Source organism: Salvia hispanica, chromosome 2, assembly GCF_023119035.1.
Source record: "Salvia hispanica cultivar TCC Black 2014 chromosome 2, UniMelb_Shisp_WGS_1.0, whole genome shotgun sequence".
Lineage (NCBI taxonomy): Eukaryota > Viridiplantae > Streptophyta > Magnoliopsida > Lamiales > Lamiaceae > Salvia > Salvia hispanica.
The window spans coordinates 37,494,756-37,512,259 of NC_062966.1; the positions used below are offsets into that span (position 1 = coordinate 37,494,756).

The 17,504-nt window shown below is 35.8% G+C and overlaps 4 protein-coding genes across 5 annotated transcripts; 1 reads left to right on the plus strand and 3 right to left on the minus strand.

Annotated features, from left to right (window-relative positions):
* Positions 1-49: 49 nt before the first annotated feature.
* On the minus strand, positions 50-3,459 carry LOC125206929 (GDSL esterase/lipase At5g03980-like). Its single transcript, XM_048106143.1, has 4 exons — positions 3,408-3,459; positions 1,706-1,857; positions 1,120-1,396; positions 50-393 (listed from the first exon to the last, which is right to left on the minus strand). Exons 1-4 carry the CDS (start codon positions 3,457-3,459, stop codon positions 170-172), a joined length of 705 nt encoding a protein of 234 aa, XP_047962100.1. The 3' UTR covers positions 50-169.
* Positions 3,460-4,307: 848 nt separating this feature from the next.
* On the minus strand, positions 4,308-5,728 carry LOC125206930 (acid phosphatase 1-like). Its single transcript, XM_048106144.1, has 4 exons — positions 5,049-5,728; positions 4,958-4,970; positions 4,657-4,709; positions 4,308-4,586 (listed from the first exon to the last, which is right to left on the minus strand). The coding sequence occupies exons 1-4, from the start codon at positions 5,444-5,446 to the stop codon at positions 4,412-4,414; spliced, it is 639 nt and encodes a 212-aa protein (XP_047962101.1). The 5' UTR covers positions 5,447-5,728; the 3' UTR covers positions 4,308-4,411.
* A 1,156-nt stretch (positions 5,729-6,884) lies between these two features.
* LOC125204122 (DNA repair protein RadA-like) lies at positions 6,885-10,972 on the minus strand. The gene is made up of 15 exons (XM_048102682.1): positions 10,221-10,972; positions 10,069-10,124; positions 9,666-9,724; positions 9,490-9,546; positions 9,277-9,360; positions 9,003-9,110; positions 8,857-8,919; positions 8,666-8,746; positions 8,456-8,521; positions 8,209-8,364; positions 7,974-8,054; positions 7,791-7,829; positions 7,546-7,628; positions 7,378-7,450; positions 6,885-7,200 (listed from the first exon to the last, which is right to left on the minus strand). The coding sequence occupies exons 1-15, from the start codon at positions 10,904-10,906 to the stop codon at positions 7,021-7,023; spliced, it is 1,872 nt and encodes a 623-aa protein (XP_047958639.1). The 5' UTR covers positions 10,907-10,972; the 3' UTR covers positions 6,885-7,020.
* A 3,295-nt stretch (positions 10,973-14,267) lies between these two features.
* LOC125205392 (protein CHUP1, chloroplastic) lies at positions 14,268-17,192 on the plus strand. Of its 2 annotated transcripts, none has more exons than XM_048104285.1 (5): positions 14,268-14,471; positions 14,599-14,877; positions 14,971-15,014; positions 15,346-16,083; positions 16,187-17,192. In XM_048104285.1, the coding sequence occupies exons 2-5, from the start codon at positions 14,718-14,720 to the stop codon at positions 17,039-17,041; spliced, it is 1,797 nt and encodes a 598-aa protein (XP_047960242.1). In that variant the 5' UTR covers positions 14,268-14,471; positions 14,599-14,717; the 3' UTR covers positions 17,042-17,192. The 2 variants fall into 2 exon arrangements, with proteins under 2 accessions (XP_047960242.1, XP_047960244.1); XM_048104287.1 differs by having other exon boundaries at positions 15,349-16,083.
* The last annotated feature ends 312 nt before the right edge of the window (positions 17,193-17,504 follow it).

Sequence of the window (17,504 nt, forward strand, 5' to 3'; positions counted from 1 at the left end):
TAATCTTTCCAGTGTCAATTAGACTCACTACCTATATACCAAAGTCATTATGAAAATGGTAACTTATTTATTTAATTGGTATTATAACACCTTATTATAGTGTTACAATTTTCTACAATTTGCAGTTTTTTTCACATCTGCAGTAATTTAGAAGCACACATTTATATAGTTATATTGGTCTGCATCCGAGCAGCAACAGCGCCGGTAGAGCTTGTATGCCTATAACGCTCCGATACACTTGTTGTGTAAAGTGCAAACCATCCCAATATATGGAGTTATTAGGGTTTGAGCAAGCCGTCACATTAGGGCTCCCACAAAACCTGTTGCTATCATAGTTATAACTTCCCCCGACCCCGCAACAAGATCTCAACGCGGGGTTTCTAAGCCTCGAACCTGTTTCACATCATCAATACACACGTAACGCGAATTCAAAATGTCAGTATATATAGTACTACTAATTAGATATCGGACTACTAGAGTTGCAATGTACTCCCTTCGTCTAGTAACAGGAATCTTGTTATTTTCAGCACAAGTTTTAATAAATGTGAACTGAAAATGTAGTGTAATATGAGTCTATTTACTACTCCCTCCGTCCCCGAACAAGAGTTACTAATTTTCATTTTGGTCCGTCCCCAATTAAGAGTAGCACTTCACTTACCATAAATAGTAAGTAGGTCTCACATTCCACTAACAAATTTCACTCGCATTTTATTATAAAACCAATATAAAAAAGTGGGTCCCACATTCCACTAACTTTTTCAACCAACTTCTCTTTACATTTCTTAAAACCCGTGTCCGATCAAAGTGCTACTCCTAATGGGAGACGGAGGGAGTATTTACATACCATTTACAGTTAAAGGGAAATAAGACTTATACAATATCAAAATAACAAAATGATGAATCACCTCGTCAAATAATTGGGCACATTTTGGATGCTTAGGTGGGAAAAAAGTCAACATTTAACCCACCTAAGGATATAGCGAGGTAATTATAAAAATAATATATATAAGTGAATCTCATATCCCATAACTTATTCAACCCATTTTTCTTTACATTTCTTAAAACTCGTGTTATAACTAAACATGACTCCTGTTGCGGGACAGAGGGAGTAGGACTTACCGATAATTGGGGTTTTGAAAGAGATTAGCACTCTCACGGTTGCGTAGTAATCGGCAGGCAAAATGTTGACCTTTGGAAATTCTACTCTCAGAGCGAGGAAAGAAGCTGTGAGATTAGCGTTAAACTTGACGGCGATGTTGTTAACCGCCCTCAAACATCCTAGTTCGTCGTAGGCTGACGTGTCATTGGTCGTTAACGCTGTTAGAATGTAGGGATAGCAGCCTAGAGGGGCGGCTGTGGTGTATAGTACCCGCGTCGCACCCAATTTGATCACCTCCTGCATATTAAATAATAATTATAATGATACTCTCTTTGTTCCACTTTAGCAGTCTCAGTCACTTTTGAGCATTCGTTTTGTGAAAATGATAGTAATAAATAGTTAAAGTGGAGAAATGAGAAAGTAAGAGAGAGAAGATCTTCTCTACATTATTCTCTATCTTACTTTATCATTTTTCCACTTTAACTATCATTTTAAAAAACGAGTGCTCAAAAGTGACTGAGACTGCTAAAGCGGAACGGATGGAGTATTAATTAAGATGTTAATTGTAATTAAATTGGGAGTTAATAAGAAGGGTTGATTAATTACTCTTGCAGCGTTGATTTGGGCCTCAACTAAAAGTGGGACGTAGTTTGTTACTTCTTGGATGGATTTGCCTTGGACTAGTGCGTAGCCGATGTCGTTTAGCTCGGAGAATTCGAATAATACAGCTGAATTTGAGGGTTGCCTCTTTGCACACTCTACATATGTCACACATGTTAACTTATTAGGAGATAGTATCACAAATGTTAAGATTTTCTAACTTATTTTTCAAATTGCGGGAAATATAAGAATTTGTGTTTTATACTATCAATATGCCTGTAAAATATGCATATTACAAAATATAAAATACAATCAAATAAAATCTAATGAGGCTTCGAGGCATAAGAAAACTAATTAATACTCTAAAAGTACCGTAATTAACCCTGTAATAAGAGTTCTAGCTAGCCGTGCCTAATTAAAGTTTGCATTTCCTTTTCCTTTTTCGCATTAATTAATACTATATCTTCCTACTAAAACTAGACTCGTGCCTAATTATGATGTCAAAAGAAAGTTGACATTGAGTTACTAAATATAGGTGGCAAACTAATGAAGATTTCCTAATTCTTATCCGCACTTTAACTAACAACGAAATAGTTACAATTAAAACCACATATAAATCTTTGAGAAACAAAAGAATGTTATTAAAAGAATTGGTTCAACAAAGATGTGACCTATGCATACTTTAATTTATATATAAATATTTTTTACTATTTATTACATATATTTTTAATACTCCATTATATTCAGTTATAGTTTCATATTTGCAAGTAAGACATGGGGTAAGGTGGCCATATGGATTTTCAAATATTGTGGCTAACTACATGTGCCCATACTAGTGCCCATAGCATATCCATTAAGTTGTTAATTGTTAAGCATGTAATTTCCCTATCCATAATGTACAAATTTTTCCAAATGTCAATTAGATTCATTACCTATTATCCTCTATATACCTAACTCATAACAATAGAATAGTAAAGCTTTTGATCCTATCAAGCTAGTTAAATATTAATTCAAGACAAAAGTTTGTGTGCATTCCGATCCGCCCTTACTATACTCGCGGATCCTAATCCGAGCCACGACCCGGTAAATATAACTGAATAATGAATAAAATTGACAATTTTAATTAATAAAAGTGATTGTTTTTTAGAATAATAGTGGCGGTTACAGCATAAAAGTGAGAGTTGCTTTTTGGAGTACTATGGATCCGAGTAGCAATTAATATTATTTAAAACAAATCGTAGCACCAAAATTGTCATTTATGTTAAATGAATACTGTGTACTACATATGTACCAAAAATATAAAGTATTTCGCAAACATTTATTATTTGAATTAAACTAGCTACAATAGAGATTCAAATTAAATTTTATTAAAATTATAAAATCTCTATATCAAATGAAGCACGTCTTAATTAGCCCATAATCTTTTGAAAACTAGTAGGCCCGTTAATTATAATATTGGTTAGTTGAATTCAAAGCCCATAAAAATACGAGGCCCAAATTATGCTAAGCAACATTATTGGTCCATCTAAACATATAAAATACAAAATCTTTAGTAACAAGCTCCATAATCCATATCATGTCAACTTGATCTAGCATTAAAGCTATGGGATTTTTGTCAAATAAAACTTGTACTGAAAACCAACTTTCATCGATTAGAGATGCATGGTTAAATGAAAATTGATGGATAGGCTTGGAACTGGAATCAGACCCGGACCCAAACCCATAACTTTGGCTGCCATTTTGGAAGTCTTGACCACCATTTTTCGACCTAATTATAACCGGAACCATAAACTAGGTGGTCTGAAATAATCGAACCATGAATCGACGATTTAGTCAAAAAATCATGAAAACTTGAAATAAAATAAAATAAAATAAAAAACACGAAAAAACCACCTGTTTATGAACCAAAACCAAAATCGCTAGATTTGGCTCAAACATCAGCACTATTGGGATCTATCACAGGCTAATTCAATCTTATGCACTATTGGGATCTATACAATAAATCGTACTCCTATTTTTTTTTTATAAATAAACTCTATTTTGTACTAGTATCTATTTCCAAAATTGATTTTGGACATCAATGGAGTATCTTATTTTAAATTGAAAAAAATCAAGATTCAAAGCGTGGTGAATAAAACAGTATTTGAGTTCATTTAGAGTTCATTATTTGACTGAGATTCACAATCTTTACTACAATCAAGATTTAATCTATATACCTTATTGAGTTGAATGAAAATTAAAAAAAAAAAAAAATCACCAACCCAGTTTGCTCATATTCCTAGAAACCTACTTAGGAAAAATTAAATAAAAACGATCAACCCCTTTTAACCTTTTTATTGATAAACACACTTTCAACAATTTAAAATAAACTTACTATGGGAAATCCAACTTCCATGATAAATTGATAATTATGGGACCACGTTAGATAAACAGAAACTTTATAAAAATTTATTATATGTAGCACACCATATGATGTATTCACATTAATTTTATCTTTTAACCCTTTCCATAAATCAAGAATAACATAATCAAATTTAATAATTACATAAGGAATCAATTACATGTGGCGCGTATCAATGAGGCCAATCAACTCAACCTGAGGCTCTAATTAACCATGTGGGAAGTTCCATTTATTTCAAAATGATGATTAAACTCCAAATTGGTTACATTTATTTGACAAAATCATGTAACGCTAGTATATTCATCACATGATCATCCTATGTAATACATGGGATCAGGCACTTTGAATGTCCTATTCCCAACATTAGTACCAATCAAATCACTCCATTGATCCCCAATATTTCCCACAATTCTGTACCCTTCATTCACCAACTCTGTTCTTCTCTGGGATTTGTAATCCACTGATGATCCATGGTCATTTTCTCCCCTGTATTAATACCACTCTTAATTTAGGAATAATCATAATTAAAAAAATAACTTATGTAATAATCTCTTACTTGAGAATGAGCTTTTCCCAATTGTAATAGCCAGCTTGGTTTAAATTGAGTATCTTTTACACCGAATGTGACTCCTATTGTGGGATGGAGGGAGTATCAATTATCCCTTTTTACATAGTCTATACAATAATTTAGAGTCCACAATCCACAAATTCATTTTCCTATTTTTATATCACAAAGTCAAACAATTCTATAAAACCCGCGCAGAGTCAAAATGGACTATAAATGGCGAACAGATGGAGTGCTATGAGTCTATGACAAGTATCATATCATTATTTTCACATAAAATATTTAAAACCACCCTTCGTTGAGATCTAAAAATCTTATCATGATCTTTAGCTTCAATAATGTCATGATTTTTCAAGAAATGAAATTATGTAAAAAAAGGTTACCCAAATTGGACGTCGGATCGAGCATAGTAAGGAAGATTGGAAAGAGATGTTTCATCAATATCAAACACCCAAAGATCTTTGCCGTCGCCGGCGACTTGGACGCTCTTAGCGTATTCCACGGCGGCCTCCGCCACGACCTCGATGTCGCGGCGGTACTGGCGGCCGAGCATGTAGTTGCCGACGTAGTCCTCGCACGACTGAGGCACCACCTTCCAGCTCCGGAGGTTGTTGGTCTCCACCGCCAGCCGCCAGCTCAGGCAGTCCAAGCCCTCCACGCGGCGGCCCCCGCTGCCGAAGCGCGGCCGGAGCAGCCGGATTTGGGAGGGCTCGGCTGCTTGAGATGTTGTTAGTAAGGTTATTGCAATTGCAATGTGTAGAAACCCTATGATGAGTTCCATTTTCTTTTTTTGAGTTGTGTTTGAAATTTTGAGTGAATGATGCTAGTTTTAGTAATTAGTAGTAGTACATTTTTATAGTGTTGAAGTTTGATTTCACATTATTTATTTGTACTCCATAAAATATTGATTCATAAATCATACTTTTTGTGTGTGTCCCACTTATGAAGGAACGTGGTCCACCATTTTTGCTACAATAAGCAATCTTTATTTTTTTTAAATTAGATCTACAAGCTTAAAAAAAATATAGATCTACAAGCTTTTAGTTTAACTTTTATAAATATTTCAATAATTTCTCAATTTGTCAATAAGCAGTAGTTATATAATTAAGAATTGCAAATCGAACCTGAGAAGTCCCAACTCTCGAGTGAATTGCACGAGGGCATCCACAACGGATGTCCAGTTGTACCCGAACAGGGGTGAGGTTTGTCCGAAAACAAACCTGTGAGAATTTGTTGGCGGCCGAGGAAGGAGGTGGGGTCTTGTATACACGAAGCAACCGTACATAATAGTAATAAGAAAAACAGCAATGCGAGGATCCACATTCTATTAAATTCTTTTATTCTATAAATTTTAAATCTCTGTCGTGTTGAAGCGTGACATTTAAAATCATATCCTTATAAGCGTGCCCTGTTTCTATTGGTTCTTGCAAAATGACATAATGAGCAAAAATATAAAATCATATCCTTATAAGCTCTTGAAATAAAATATTATACTCCCTTCCTCTCACAATAAGAGTTACAATTTGCTATTTTGATTCGTCTCACAATAAGAGTCACACTTTATTTTTATTATAAATGGTAAGTAAATCTCACATTCCACCAACTCACTTCACTAACATTTTATTATAAAATCAATATAAAAAAATGAGTTTTATACTATTTTACTAATTTTTTCAACCTACTATTCTTTACTCCCTCCGTCCCACAAAAGATGTCACACTTACCTTTTTAGTTTGTCTCACAAAAGATGTCACATTTCTCTTTTTGGAAAAATTTCTCTCACATAAATATAAGAATTATATTTTCTCTCTCTATTTTACACACAAAACAAAACCTTCTAAAATCTTTATATTTTCTCTCTCTATTTTACACACAAAACAAAACCTTCTAAAATCTCGTGCTGTCCTACAAGTGTGACATCTTTTGTGGGGCGGAGGAAGTATATTTCTAAAATCTGTGCTCATAACAAGAGTGAATCCTATCGTCCTATCGTGGGACCAAGGGGAGTATACTGATATGATGTTGTAGATTACCACCTCAACCACGAAATTCATGAGGAAATTAGTAACTTCATGAATAGGCAGTATTTCTTTCTGATTTGAAAGATTTGGTATGCGTCAGCGTCATTAAAGGTATTAGTTATTTTAATCCAAGTCTTCTGTTTGCTTCTTTCGAAGTTTGAATCTAAAAAGTTTGTTACTCTCATTTACAAAAATGAGTTGACGATACAACCTGGCATGCCTTCATTTGTTATCAATCGTCCAAAATTTTTTAAAAAATCTAGAAAATACACAGTGAATGTCTGGAAATTGAAGTTCATATTCACACAAAATTTACAGACTAAGATCATTTACATCACCAGTTACTTGTGAAAACAGAGTTAATCATCTCCTTCAGATTATTACATCCCACAATCTCCATCGTCTCCGGCCCTCCCTGCATCTCCGACAGCGAATTTGCTGCGAGCTTGGGGACGATACACTTCTTATATCCCAGCTTCGCCACCGTGCTTACTCGTTTCTCCAGTTGCGATACCTATGGTTGTCACCGCACAATGTTAACAACAAACTTATGTTTCTTCGCATAGACTCTCAAGAAAAAAACTAACAAATTGGACGAAACGATGAAGGGCGTCTATTACCACAGGAACGAATAATTCAAACGACAATGTAATGGCCACATTTTGAAACGAGACGAATGAATTTGACATACCATACGAAGTTCACCGCCGAGACCAACTTCTGCAATGAATGCTATGCCGCGTGGTATGGGGGATTCTAAGAAGCTGAAGAAAGAAATTAAACATCAAAATACAAGAAGATGAAACCAAACTAGTTCATCAGAGAATAAGTAAAGTCAGCTTGTTACTAAAAACCATGCCTGCTGCAAATTGCGGCTGCTATTGCTAGATCACCAGCCGTCTCCGTCAGGCTAACTCCACTGACGACATTAAGAAAGATGCCCTACCAAGAAAAGTGGATGTTTGAAATAGTTATTTGAGACTGATATGTGAGCAAATACTAAACCAATTCATTAGAAGGGGTAAAGACCAAAGCAAAACTACTTCGGGTGCAGAAATACGAACAATCACATTTTAAAGCTGGAATTAGTATAAAGATCATTACATTCTCTTGTAGCTTAAGTCCAGCTTGCTTGATAATAACCTGCACAAAGAGTACATGTTAAGATCATTCACATGCTACTCTAAAGAAATTCTACTGTCCACATAAATTTAAGTCAATTTTTTGAAACAGTTCAAACACAAGGTAGAGTTCGATTCAGAAAGCTTAATAGACTGCAATACTCACTGAAATAATCATGTCAGCCCTGCTACCTTGAACACCATTTACATGACGCACAACTGAAGAGCTGCTGGATACACATAGGGCCTATAGGAATATAACCACATTCAATATAAATAGTCGGTATTGGCAATTTTTGTATATTTTCACAGTTCAGTTCAGTCAGTTACACATAAACCTATCAAATCTAGATAGAAACCCAGATAAACTGTGCAACGTATATGATTGAAAGAAACATTGCCTGAACTTCAATGAGAAATGCTCGAGACCCATCCATAATTACCGCTACAGCCAGCCCAGCTAGGTAGTCTGAATCAGAGTGCGGATCAGCTAAAAACATCTCACTGGGATTCAAAACTCCTTGAAGGCCTGACTGTGACATTTTGAAAACTCCAAGCTGAAATAAAATCACCATTATGTTGTTAAAAACTTTTAGATATTCACTATTATTTGTCAAACGATGAGTTGTGACATATATCATGGAATACCTCTTCGGTGGAGCCAAACCGATTCTTCACTGATCGAAGTAGCCGATGTGATGAAAATTTCTCCCCCTGGAAACATCCATTAGCAGTATAATTATATAATGAATATTTCAATAACATTAACCTCTAATGAACTGTTACACAATACACTATAGACCAACCAAATTTAATTAGACTACTAAGAGGATAAGGAAGAGTTGTCAAGGTACCAACTTCCAAATATAAAACTACATCCACGATGTGCTCCAGCACACGAGGTCCAGCTATATCTCCGGTTTTAGTCACATGACCAATCTACATTAAGAATGTAAATAACAACATTACAATCCCTAGAAGTGTCTATCATAACAAAACTAAAATGTTTATGCAATAAGGTTCAAAAAGTATTATAGCATTGAATCTACCAAAAGCACGGGGATGTTTGTCTTCTTAGCAAACCTTTGTAAGGCTGCAGTGCACTCTTTAACCTGTCATATGTCAAACTCAAATGTGAACATTAAGTTCTGCTGATTAGCGAGCAAGATGCCAATCCATTAATAAGTATGTGGACCTGCACGTCGCCTCCAGAACTTCCTGTCACTCCATTTAAGTAGACTGTCTGAATAGAATCAATAACTAAAGCCTTTGGAGAAAGACGCTGAGCCTGTTCTAGAATATCCTGTTGAAGAATGCAGCACAAAATGGACAATAAGGCATAATGAACTAATGATATTTGAAGTATATCATGATATGATAATACTGTTGGTAATATTGGTTATTTGAACAACTTAACACCAAATAGTATGCAACATCACAAGTCATAGTAGCAAGTCAAATAGATTTACTTCGACATCAGTACTTGACTGCAAAAAAAGTTCTTCAGTCTCAATAGAAAGACGGCCAGCTCTGTTCCCAATTTGCTCAACACTCTGCAACCAAAAAGGAGTTAGTGTTAATAATCACTGTTTCACATCCCGAAATTGTCTAGCAAGCATATCCCGAATCTCTGTAACAAAGCAAAATTCAAGGCCCATGAAGGAAACAATCTGAAGGCACACCTCTTCCCCAGATACATATATGACTCGTCCAATCCGTTCCGCTATCAAAGCAGCAACCTTCCATTGTAAACATAAAATAAGATCAAGATTCTATTGCAGTTTTATTAGCTAAAGAGATTCCTTAAGCGGTGTTACAAGAGGGAACAAGCAACACCACCAACAAACACCATTTATACCTGTAACAATAATGTGCTTTTACCAACACCAGGATCTCCACCTACTAATACTAAAGAACCTGTACAGGAAAAAAAAATAAAGGTAAAAACACAACAATGAAAACAGAAAGAAAACACGCGGCAATGTGAAAATCATCCAAAATTGAGATGATGACCCGAGTTCTATACAAACACCCAACTTTTTCAATGCTAAATGTCTAATTTTTACAAGTCAACATAGAATAATACTACAAGATCACATCTTTTAACTGATCTAAACAGTCAGTTATTAATCAATCATCTCTTTTATCCAAGCTTAACCAATTCGGTAATAATTCGCTGGATTGAAGAGCTACATTAATGAAAATATCGCGCTTCGCAATTCACTGTGAATAAAAACTTGCGTGAACAGAGAATCGAAAACCTGGGACTAAACCGCCACCAAGCACCCTCTCCACTTCATCCCCAAATTCACCATGCCTGATTACCAAAAAAAGCACACAACTCAAAAAAACTAGTACTACATTTGCTACAATTGAACAATTATACACAACTATTCATCTCATCTTCACTCACAGAGGAATTCGCCAATTCGAATTATCAACCCGGCCGTAAACATCAGTCAGCTTCACAGGCGCGGCCTCCCTCAGCACCCATGACCTTACAGCATTATCCGACACCCGCACACCGGAGACCTTCCGGCCCGCGCTCTCGGTGGTGAACCGCTTCATCGTGCCGACTTCCCCGCACTGCTTGCACGTGCCCCACCACTGCCCATCCGAGTAGCCGCAGCTCGAGCACACATGGACGCTCCGGCTCTTCTTCTTCTTAATCCCGCTGCTCCTAACGCTACTGCTTCCAATCACATCCCCGTACACTCTGCTCCCGACTTCCGCAATCGGCTTGATTTCAGCCTTCGCGCCGCCGGATTCGGGCTCCTTGGCGCCGTGACGGTTGCGCTTGGTGACGAGGCGGCCGGTGGCGGGGTCGTAGACGGTCTGAACGGCGGGGGTTTGCTGAGGAGATGAGGCGGCGGGAGGCGGAGGAGGACTGTGGAGGGCGGACCAGCCGTAGGTGGTGGGCGCATCGGCGTCGGCGGCGGCGGCGGTGGTGGAGGGGAAGTGGCGTTGGGGAGTGGAGTGGAATTTTTTTGGGGATTGAGGGTAATTTGGGGATACGGAGCAGGTGATGATGGGATTAGGGTTTCGGATTGAGAGGAATCGGAGAGTTCGGTGGAGATGGAGCGATCGGAGTGTAATCATTTCGAAAAATTGCAACAATTAAAGAGGAAATTACAGTTTCAATTTGGGGATTAGGGTTTATAAGGAGGTTTGTTCTTAGATTTATGCCGCGAAAATTCGAAACTCGAGGTGATTTATAACCGGAGAAAAATAAAATATAAATTAAGTTAAAAACACTTTATTTTTTTCCCATGCATTGAAATGACATAATTTTTAAAAATAAATCTCGAAATTATTATTTTTCTTTAAAATATGGAACACTTTGAAATATAGAAAAGGTTATACTCCCTCGGTCCGCGAATAAGAGTCATGTTTTTCTATTTTAGTCAGTACACGAATAGGAGTAGATGCATTTAAAATAGGAATATTGGCATCTAATATCACGAAACTTTTAAAAAGTTGGGTTTTTCCCACGAACTTTAAAATTGGCAAATAATATCACGAACTTTACCCCTTGTTTGTTTTTTCTGTTTTTTCCCACAAATGAAAAAATTCTTCAAATAAACGGATTTTTTTTCGTAATTTCTCAACAACAATTTTGAGAGCTTCAAGTTTTTCAATCTTTGAAGATAATTTTTCTTGAAGCACACCCTCCAAAATTGTTCTTCAATCTATTAAAATAACATGAATTTTTTCATTCGTGGGAAAAAACAAACAAGGGGTAAAGTTCGTGATATTATTTGCCAATTTAAAAGTTCGTGAGAAAAACCCAACTTTTTGAAAGTTTCGTGATATTAGATGCCAATATCCCTTTAAAATATGATAAAAGTTATGGACGTGATATATTGTTAACATTTATTAATTGTTGCTAAAATGACATCGCTCTACATGTTGAGGTGGAAAATATCCATTTCAAATTTTTTGTTACACCTTTCGTCCCAACTAAGTTGAGACATAATTTTTGGATACAGAGATTAAGAAATTGTATTGGAATGCAGGAGATAGGAATAAAATAGAAAAGATAAAGAGAGAGTGAAGTATATGATTGAATAAAATAAAAGAATAATTAGATGTTTTATTTTTTGTTAAAAGAATAAATGACTCAACTTAATTGGGACATTCTAAAAACGACCGCGACTCGACTTAGTCTGGACGAAGGGACTGCTAAATTTTTGTAACTGAGTTATTTTATGGACTACGCAGGAAGTTTGGAACATTTTATGAAGAAGTGAATGGTGGAGATATTTGATTGAATAAGCTACAAATTTATAATGTATAAACATTAAACATGATTAACCTTATTTTATAGTATCAATAAGTTGTCGAGCTAAATCTTTACAATTGCTTTTTAATACTAACATAAGTACTAGTGCCTTGTTTGAATATAAAAGATGGTATTCAAAATTTTAATACTCCCTCGTTTAGGATTATCTTATAGTATTTTAATACGTAATTGATAAAGTAAGATAAAATGAGAAAAAGTAGTTGAAATTATATAGTGAATGATGAGATTCATAATAAAATAAAGACAATGCAAAAATGATTGTCATAAATGGATATGAGTTATTTTTATTTAACACACGAAAAAAGGAAATATGACTTATTCTTATGGAACGGATGCAGTATTAAAATGATCTTCCACCCCAATTTGATACTGGAAAATTGGTCTCTAAAACCATGAACTTTGCTTAAATTTTGGTATTTCCCATGAACTTTGAAATTGGTATATAATATCACGAACTTTGCATTTTGTTTGGTATTTCCCGAACTCACTCAAATAAGATATTTTCATCAAAATCTTATTTAACATAGGCAACCGTGATATGTTTTATAATATTTGAAACCACTTTTTAAGTTCATAACATGTAGCATAAAAAGTCACGTTGAAAACCACGTTGATTTAATTGTGTCAAGTATGATAAAAGCCTCGTAAGTTAGTCAAATATAGTAATAAACATGCCGTGGGAAATACCAAACAAAATGCAAAGTTCGTGATATTATATACCAATTTCAAAGTTCATGAGAAATACCAAATTTTAGGCAAATTTAATGGTTTTAGAGACCAATTTCCCATACTAGTAGTACTTATTTAAATTTAGAATGGGCTTTCTAATTATGCTACCCAACATGAGATTTGGGCCTTCCTACACGTCAATCAACCTCCTATCTTTAATGCTGGGCCAACAAATTTATAATTGTAGGGTTATAGGCACATGAATGCAAGGTGCTCTATGGGCTTGTATCACTAGTCACTACCAAACTTAATTTTTTAAAAAAAAAACTATAGTTTTCAAATCTATCAAATTTTATTAGTAGTATAAATGATTATGTCAAAGTTCCACTATTAACGATCTAATCAATTAAAAATATATATTTTCAAAGGCAATTTAGAAAGTATAGCTTTTCTCAACTAGAATTGCATTTCATGGAGTTTCTAGAAATAAGATTTTAAGTTTTGTCAAACATGTGAACTCTTCCTCCACCATTATTAATGTGCAATTAATTGAGATAGGACCATGGTTTTATGGTTAAAAATTGTTGTGATTTGTTGGTTTTGCTTAAAGCACGTGGCCACTTATACTTCTCTATTTCTTATGCATATTTATTGATCTGATCTTACCACAACTAATTAATAATTATTTATACAAGAAATCTTAGTTATAAACTAATATAAGCTTTTTTTTCTCTTAGGTTGCTAAATGATGGGCGACTTTTGTAACATGGAATGAAAAATTATTCAAAATAAGTCATGATCACACATTTATCTCTTCAATAAAAACAAAACAAAGTAGTTAGGTTAACGTTTTGAATTGGGTCGAATTATTTATGTAATCGCTATGAATAATCGTTGAATAATACTCATATTTTAGTGATAAAAATTCCCAATCATCTAACTGACATTTTTTAGATAAATGTAAAATTGATTCGACACATGTGTAAAATTTTGATGACACATAAAATAGTTGAATATACGTATACTAATGTGACGACGTGAACGACTAAATAATACTTCATTTGTTCTATTAAAAATGAAACATTTTCTTTTTTAGTTTGTCCCATTAAAAATGAAACGTTTCTAAAAATAGAAACAATACTCTCTTACTTTATCTCTCTTCATTAACTCATAAAACAACGCTACATAAAATCTTGTGTCGAGTAAACTACATATGTTTTATTTTTCGTGATTTTATAGGCAATTAATATAAATGATTATCATCACAATTAATTAGTTATTGATTCAAATCGTTTAATTAAAAAAAAACTGAGAATTTCTTCCTCCCATAAAGTTTCAAATTTTCAAGATGCGTGAGACATTTTTATAACCTTTTGATTTGTTGCTTTAATGTGACATAAGACAAATATTTGATGGCAATGTCTTGTTAAATAAACCCGAAAGTCTCTGCAATATTTTAAAAAATTAATTATAGAAGACACCTAAAGCAGAATATTTAAATTTAGGCTTGCTCCCACGCAACTGTTTCTTCAACTTTATTGCTCCAGCTCCAAATTAATGAACGCCAAATCACCAAACGAATAATCCCATTTCAGAAACTGAAAAAGCAAATCCAATTCAAAACATCGCAGCTCAAATCCATTCAAAAACTACTCAAGCATCCGATGCAGAAGCAGATTTCTTGGTCAATCAGTAAGTTCTCCTTTTTCGCATCTTTTTAGGGAATTCTTTAATTGAAGAAGAAGGGTGTTTTGGGGTTGAGATTCTCTGCTTTTTCTCAAATGGGTTTTGGATAAAGTTGTGTTCTTTAATGTTTCAGATGGAAGATGAAGAAGAAGAGGGGTTTAGGTTATGCTGGGCGTGATCTTCTTTGTGTATTTGTTGTGTGCTCTCGTGTGTGTCTGAAACAGACCAAGTTTGAATTTTTGTTGTCTGAAAATGGCTGTGAAAGGTAAAAGGGATGGTCCCATAAGCCCTGTGCTTTTCAAATTTGGTGTTGCTTTGGCTTTTTCCCTTGGTGGGTTTGTCTTTACTTTTCTCAGAAGCAAAAGAATTATGCTTCCTAAACCAAAACCAAAGGCTTCACCCCCTTCTCCAGGTTATAAATCTCTCTTGTGTTCCATTTATAATTCTTGAATTTATTTTATAGGGGAGGACTGAATTTTGTTTGAATTTTATATGTCATATATAGGTAAGGCTGATTCAGATGTTGGGGCTGATCACCCTCCTTTGAAGGTATGCTCAATCTTCTTCTGTTGTTGCAATTAATTGTGTATTTATTAGTTTCAATATGGTTTGGATTGTAATTTTGTGATGTGTGAATTAATTGTGTATTCTCATTATTGTGAGTTGAATCTCATTTTCTAATTGCTTGTTGTTATTGCTGTATTAGCTATATTTGCATGTTTTGATTTGGCTTCTTTGGTTGTGGTAATGATGTTTCCAACTTCTTTGATGTGTTATGTAATATTGTGCAATTAATTGCAATATCATGTCATTCCCTTGTATAGTTGATTGAGATATGGAGTAACTGCTTTCTAATTTAAGTACAAATTTTCTTTTTTAGAAGTTAAACATCCCAAGAGTCTCTTCTCGGAATTCTATGAGTGACGTCTCCTCCAGCGAGGGTAGGAGCGTTGGAGACAGAGATGGCTTTCTCTTCCACGAGCTGGATCAGCTCGTAAAAGAATATGACATGGAAACGGATGATGCTTCCCGGAGGAAGAGTGGACTGTCTTCAGAACACAAAGTCGAGCCAACTGAGGAAGAGGAGAGAGAGATCGTTAGCCTAAGGAGGAAGGTTCAAATTCTCGAAGAAAGGGAGAAGATCCTCGAGAGTCAGCTGCTCGAGTACTATGGCCTTAAAGAACAGGAAAATGCAGTCTTGGAGCTTCAAAACCGGCTTAGAGTGCACAACATGGAGGCTAAGCTCTATAACATTAAGATCGAGTCCTTGCAGTCGGATAACAAGAAATTGCAGGCTAAAGTGGCTGATTATGAAAAGGTCGTTGCAGAGCTTGAATCTGCGCAAGCCAAGATAACACTGCTGAGGAAGAAGCTTAGGTTCGAAGCTGAACAGAACAGGGAGCAGATCTTGAGGCTTCAAGAAAAAGTTATGAAGCTGCAGGATCAGGACTCGAAGGCCGTTGAAGCCGATCAAGATTCGGAAAGGAACCATCGTTTGGAGAAGGAGTTAGAGGAGACGAAGAGGTATAATCATAGTTTGAAGCTCGAAAATTTGGAGTTGGCTCAGAAAATAGAGAGCCTACAAATACTTGCTAAATCTACTTTAGATGATAAAGAGGTAAATTTTTGTTTACAATATTCTGATTTGATTTATTGTCATTTTATCACTGGATTATGAAATTTCTAAATGGATTTCTTGGGATGTTTCATCTTTCAACCAGGTTCAAGCACTTAAAGAAGAGAGTCAGCTTCTAAGACGACAAAACGAAGATTTCAGGAAGGAAATCGACCAGCTCCAAGCTGACCGGTGCACAGATGTTGAGGAGCTCGTCTACCTCCGATGGATAAATGCCTGTCTCCGCTATGAGCTGAGAAATTATCAGCCCGGCCCGGATGAAACCATAGCTAGGGATCTCAGCAAGACGCTAAGCCCCAAGTCGGAAGAAAAGGCGAAGAAACTCATCCTTGCATATGCAAATAGGGAAGGCACTGGATGCAAGGATCCGGACCTTGAGGAACTTTATCACGATGACTGGTCCATATCCCAGAACTCGTATCTCACCGACTCCGGTGACCCCGATGATCTCCCCATCGACAACTTGCACGACAGCAAAGCAAGTTACCGGAACAAAAGGAGAGTCTTCACCAAGCTGATGAAGCTGCTCCGAGGAAAAGACAACGACCATCGTGTTCAGACAACACCTGCCTTGCTTAGGCAGAGAGCTGCATCTGTGGACGACGCTCTGAGTAGAACAGACGGTGATGGTTTCACTAAGACAGCAACAACCTCATCTGCTACTTCGTCCAGACAATCTTTCGACCTGCAGAGATCCTATTCGCAAGGTCGGAAGAGTGCCACAGCAGAAAGCTCTCGAAGAATGAGTGAAGATAGTTCTCTGAGTATATTCAGAAGCTTCGACACAATAGCTGGATACGACGACTCCCCGTCTTCTGGCTCTCAGCCTGGTCAGGAAGCTCAAAGTGCTGCAAAAACTGAACTCGTGAAATATGCCAAGGCATTGAAGGATTCTCGTCCTAGACCTCGACGAAGATCAGTCACTTTTGGTTCCTTTTAATCATTTTTTTTTCTCTTTTTATTCAAACCTCATATATTACAGTGGAGAAAGGTTAAGGTCTTACTTGTAGTTGAGTGATTCACTAATAGCTTGTAAAATGTGAAATGTGTTTGAAAATCAATATATAGGTATTGAAAATGCATTTGTAGTATATGTGAATTTCCCTAATTTATATTCATGGTTCCATCTTGCAAGAACTCAGTATTATTTTCCTGAATTTCTTATCCATTTTGTCTCCGAGGAATTTCTCTGATATTCAATAATCTATGGCTATTAACTGCCTTGTCTGTATTATTCAGAAACCGGGATCTGCCAGCCTGAAGGTCTCGACCACGATGGCCACGAATGCAAACTGAGACGCTGTGTGAAAAAAGGTTTGATGCTTTACAATGTATAACTATTGATATCTTAGAACCTCAAATTGCTTTAGTGGTACATGATCTGATGGTTATTTACTGTGATG

Excerpts from the sequence above, each read along its gene's own strand:
- LOC125206929 (XM_048106143.1), bottom strand. The coding sequence starts at position 3,459 with ATGGTGGTCAAGACTTCCAAAATGGCAGCCAAAGTTATGGGTTTGGGT. Across the intron at positions 1,397-1,705 it reads CCCAAATCAACGCTGCAAGA|GAGGTGATCAAATTGGGTGC; the intron begins GTAATTAATCAA and ends TTTAATATGCAG. Across the intron at positions 394-1,119 it reads TTTCAAAACCCCAATTATCG|GTTCGAGGCTTAGAAACCCC; the intron begins GTAAGTCCTACT and ends GATGTGAAACAG.
- LOC125206930 (XM_048106144.1), bottom strand. The coding sequence starts at position 5,446 with ATGGAACTCATCATAGGGTTTCTACACATTGCAATTGCAATAACCTTA. Across the intron at positions 4,587-4,656 it reads TGGGAAAAGCTCATTCTCAA|GGGAGAAAATGACCATGGAT; the intron begins GTAAGAGATTAT and ends GTATTAATACAG.
- LOC125204122 (XM_048102682.1), bottom strand. The coding sequence starts at position 10,906 with ATGATTACACTCCGATCGCTCCATCTCCACCGAACTCTCCGATTCCTC. Across the intron at positions 10,125-10,220 it reads TCGAATTGGCGAATTCCTCT|GCATGGTGAATTTGGGGATG; the intron begins GTGAGTGAAGAT and ends TTTGGTAATCAG. Across the intron at positions 7,201-7,377 it reads TCGGCGGTGAACTTCGTATG|GTATCGCAACTGGAGAAACG; the intron begins GTATGTCAAATT and ends TGACAACCATAG.
- LOC125205392 (XM_048104285.1), top strand. The coding sequence starts at position 14,718 with ATGGCTGTGAAAGGTAAAAGGGATGGTCCCATAAGCCCTGTGCTTTTC. Across the intron at positions 15,015-15,345 it reads CTGATCACCCTCCTTTGAAG|AAGTTAAACATCCCAAGAGT; the intron begins GTATGCTCAATC and ends TTTCTTTTTTAG. Across the intron at positions 16,084-16,186 it reads CTACTTTAGATGATAAAGAG|GTTCAAGCACTTAAAGAAGA; the intron begins GTAAATTTTTGT and ends TCTTTCAACCAG.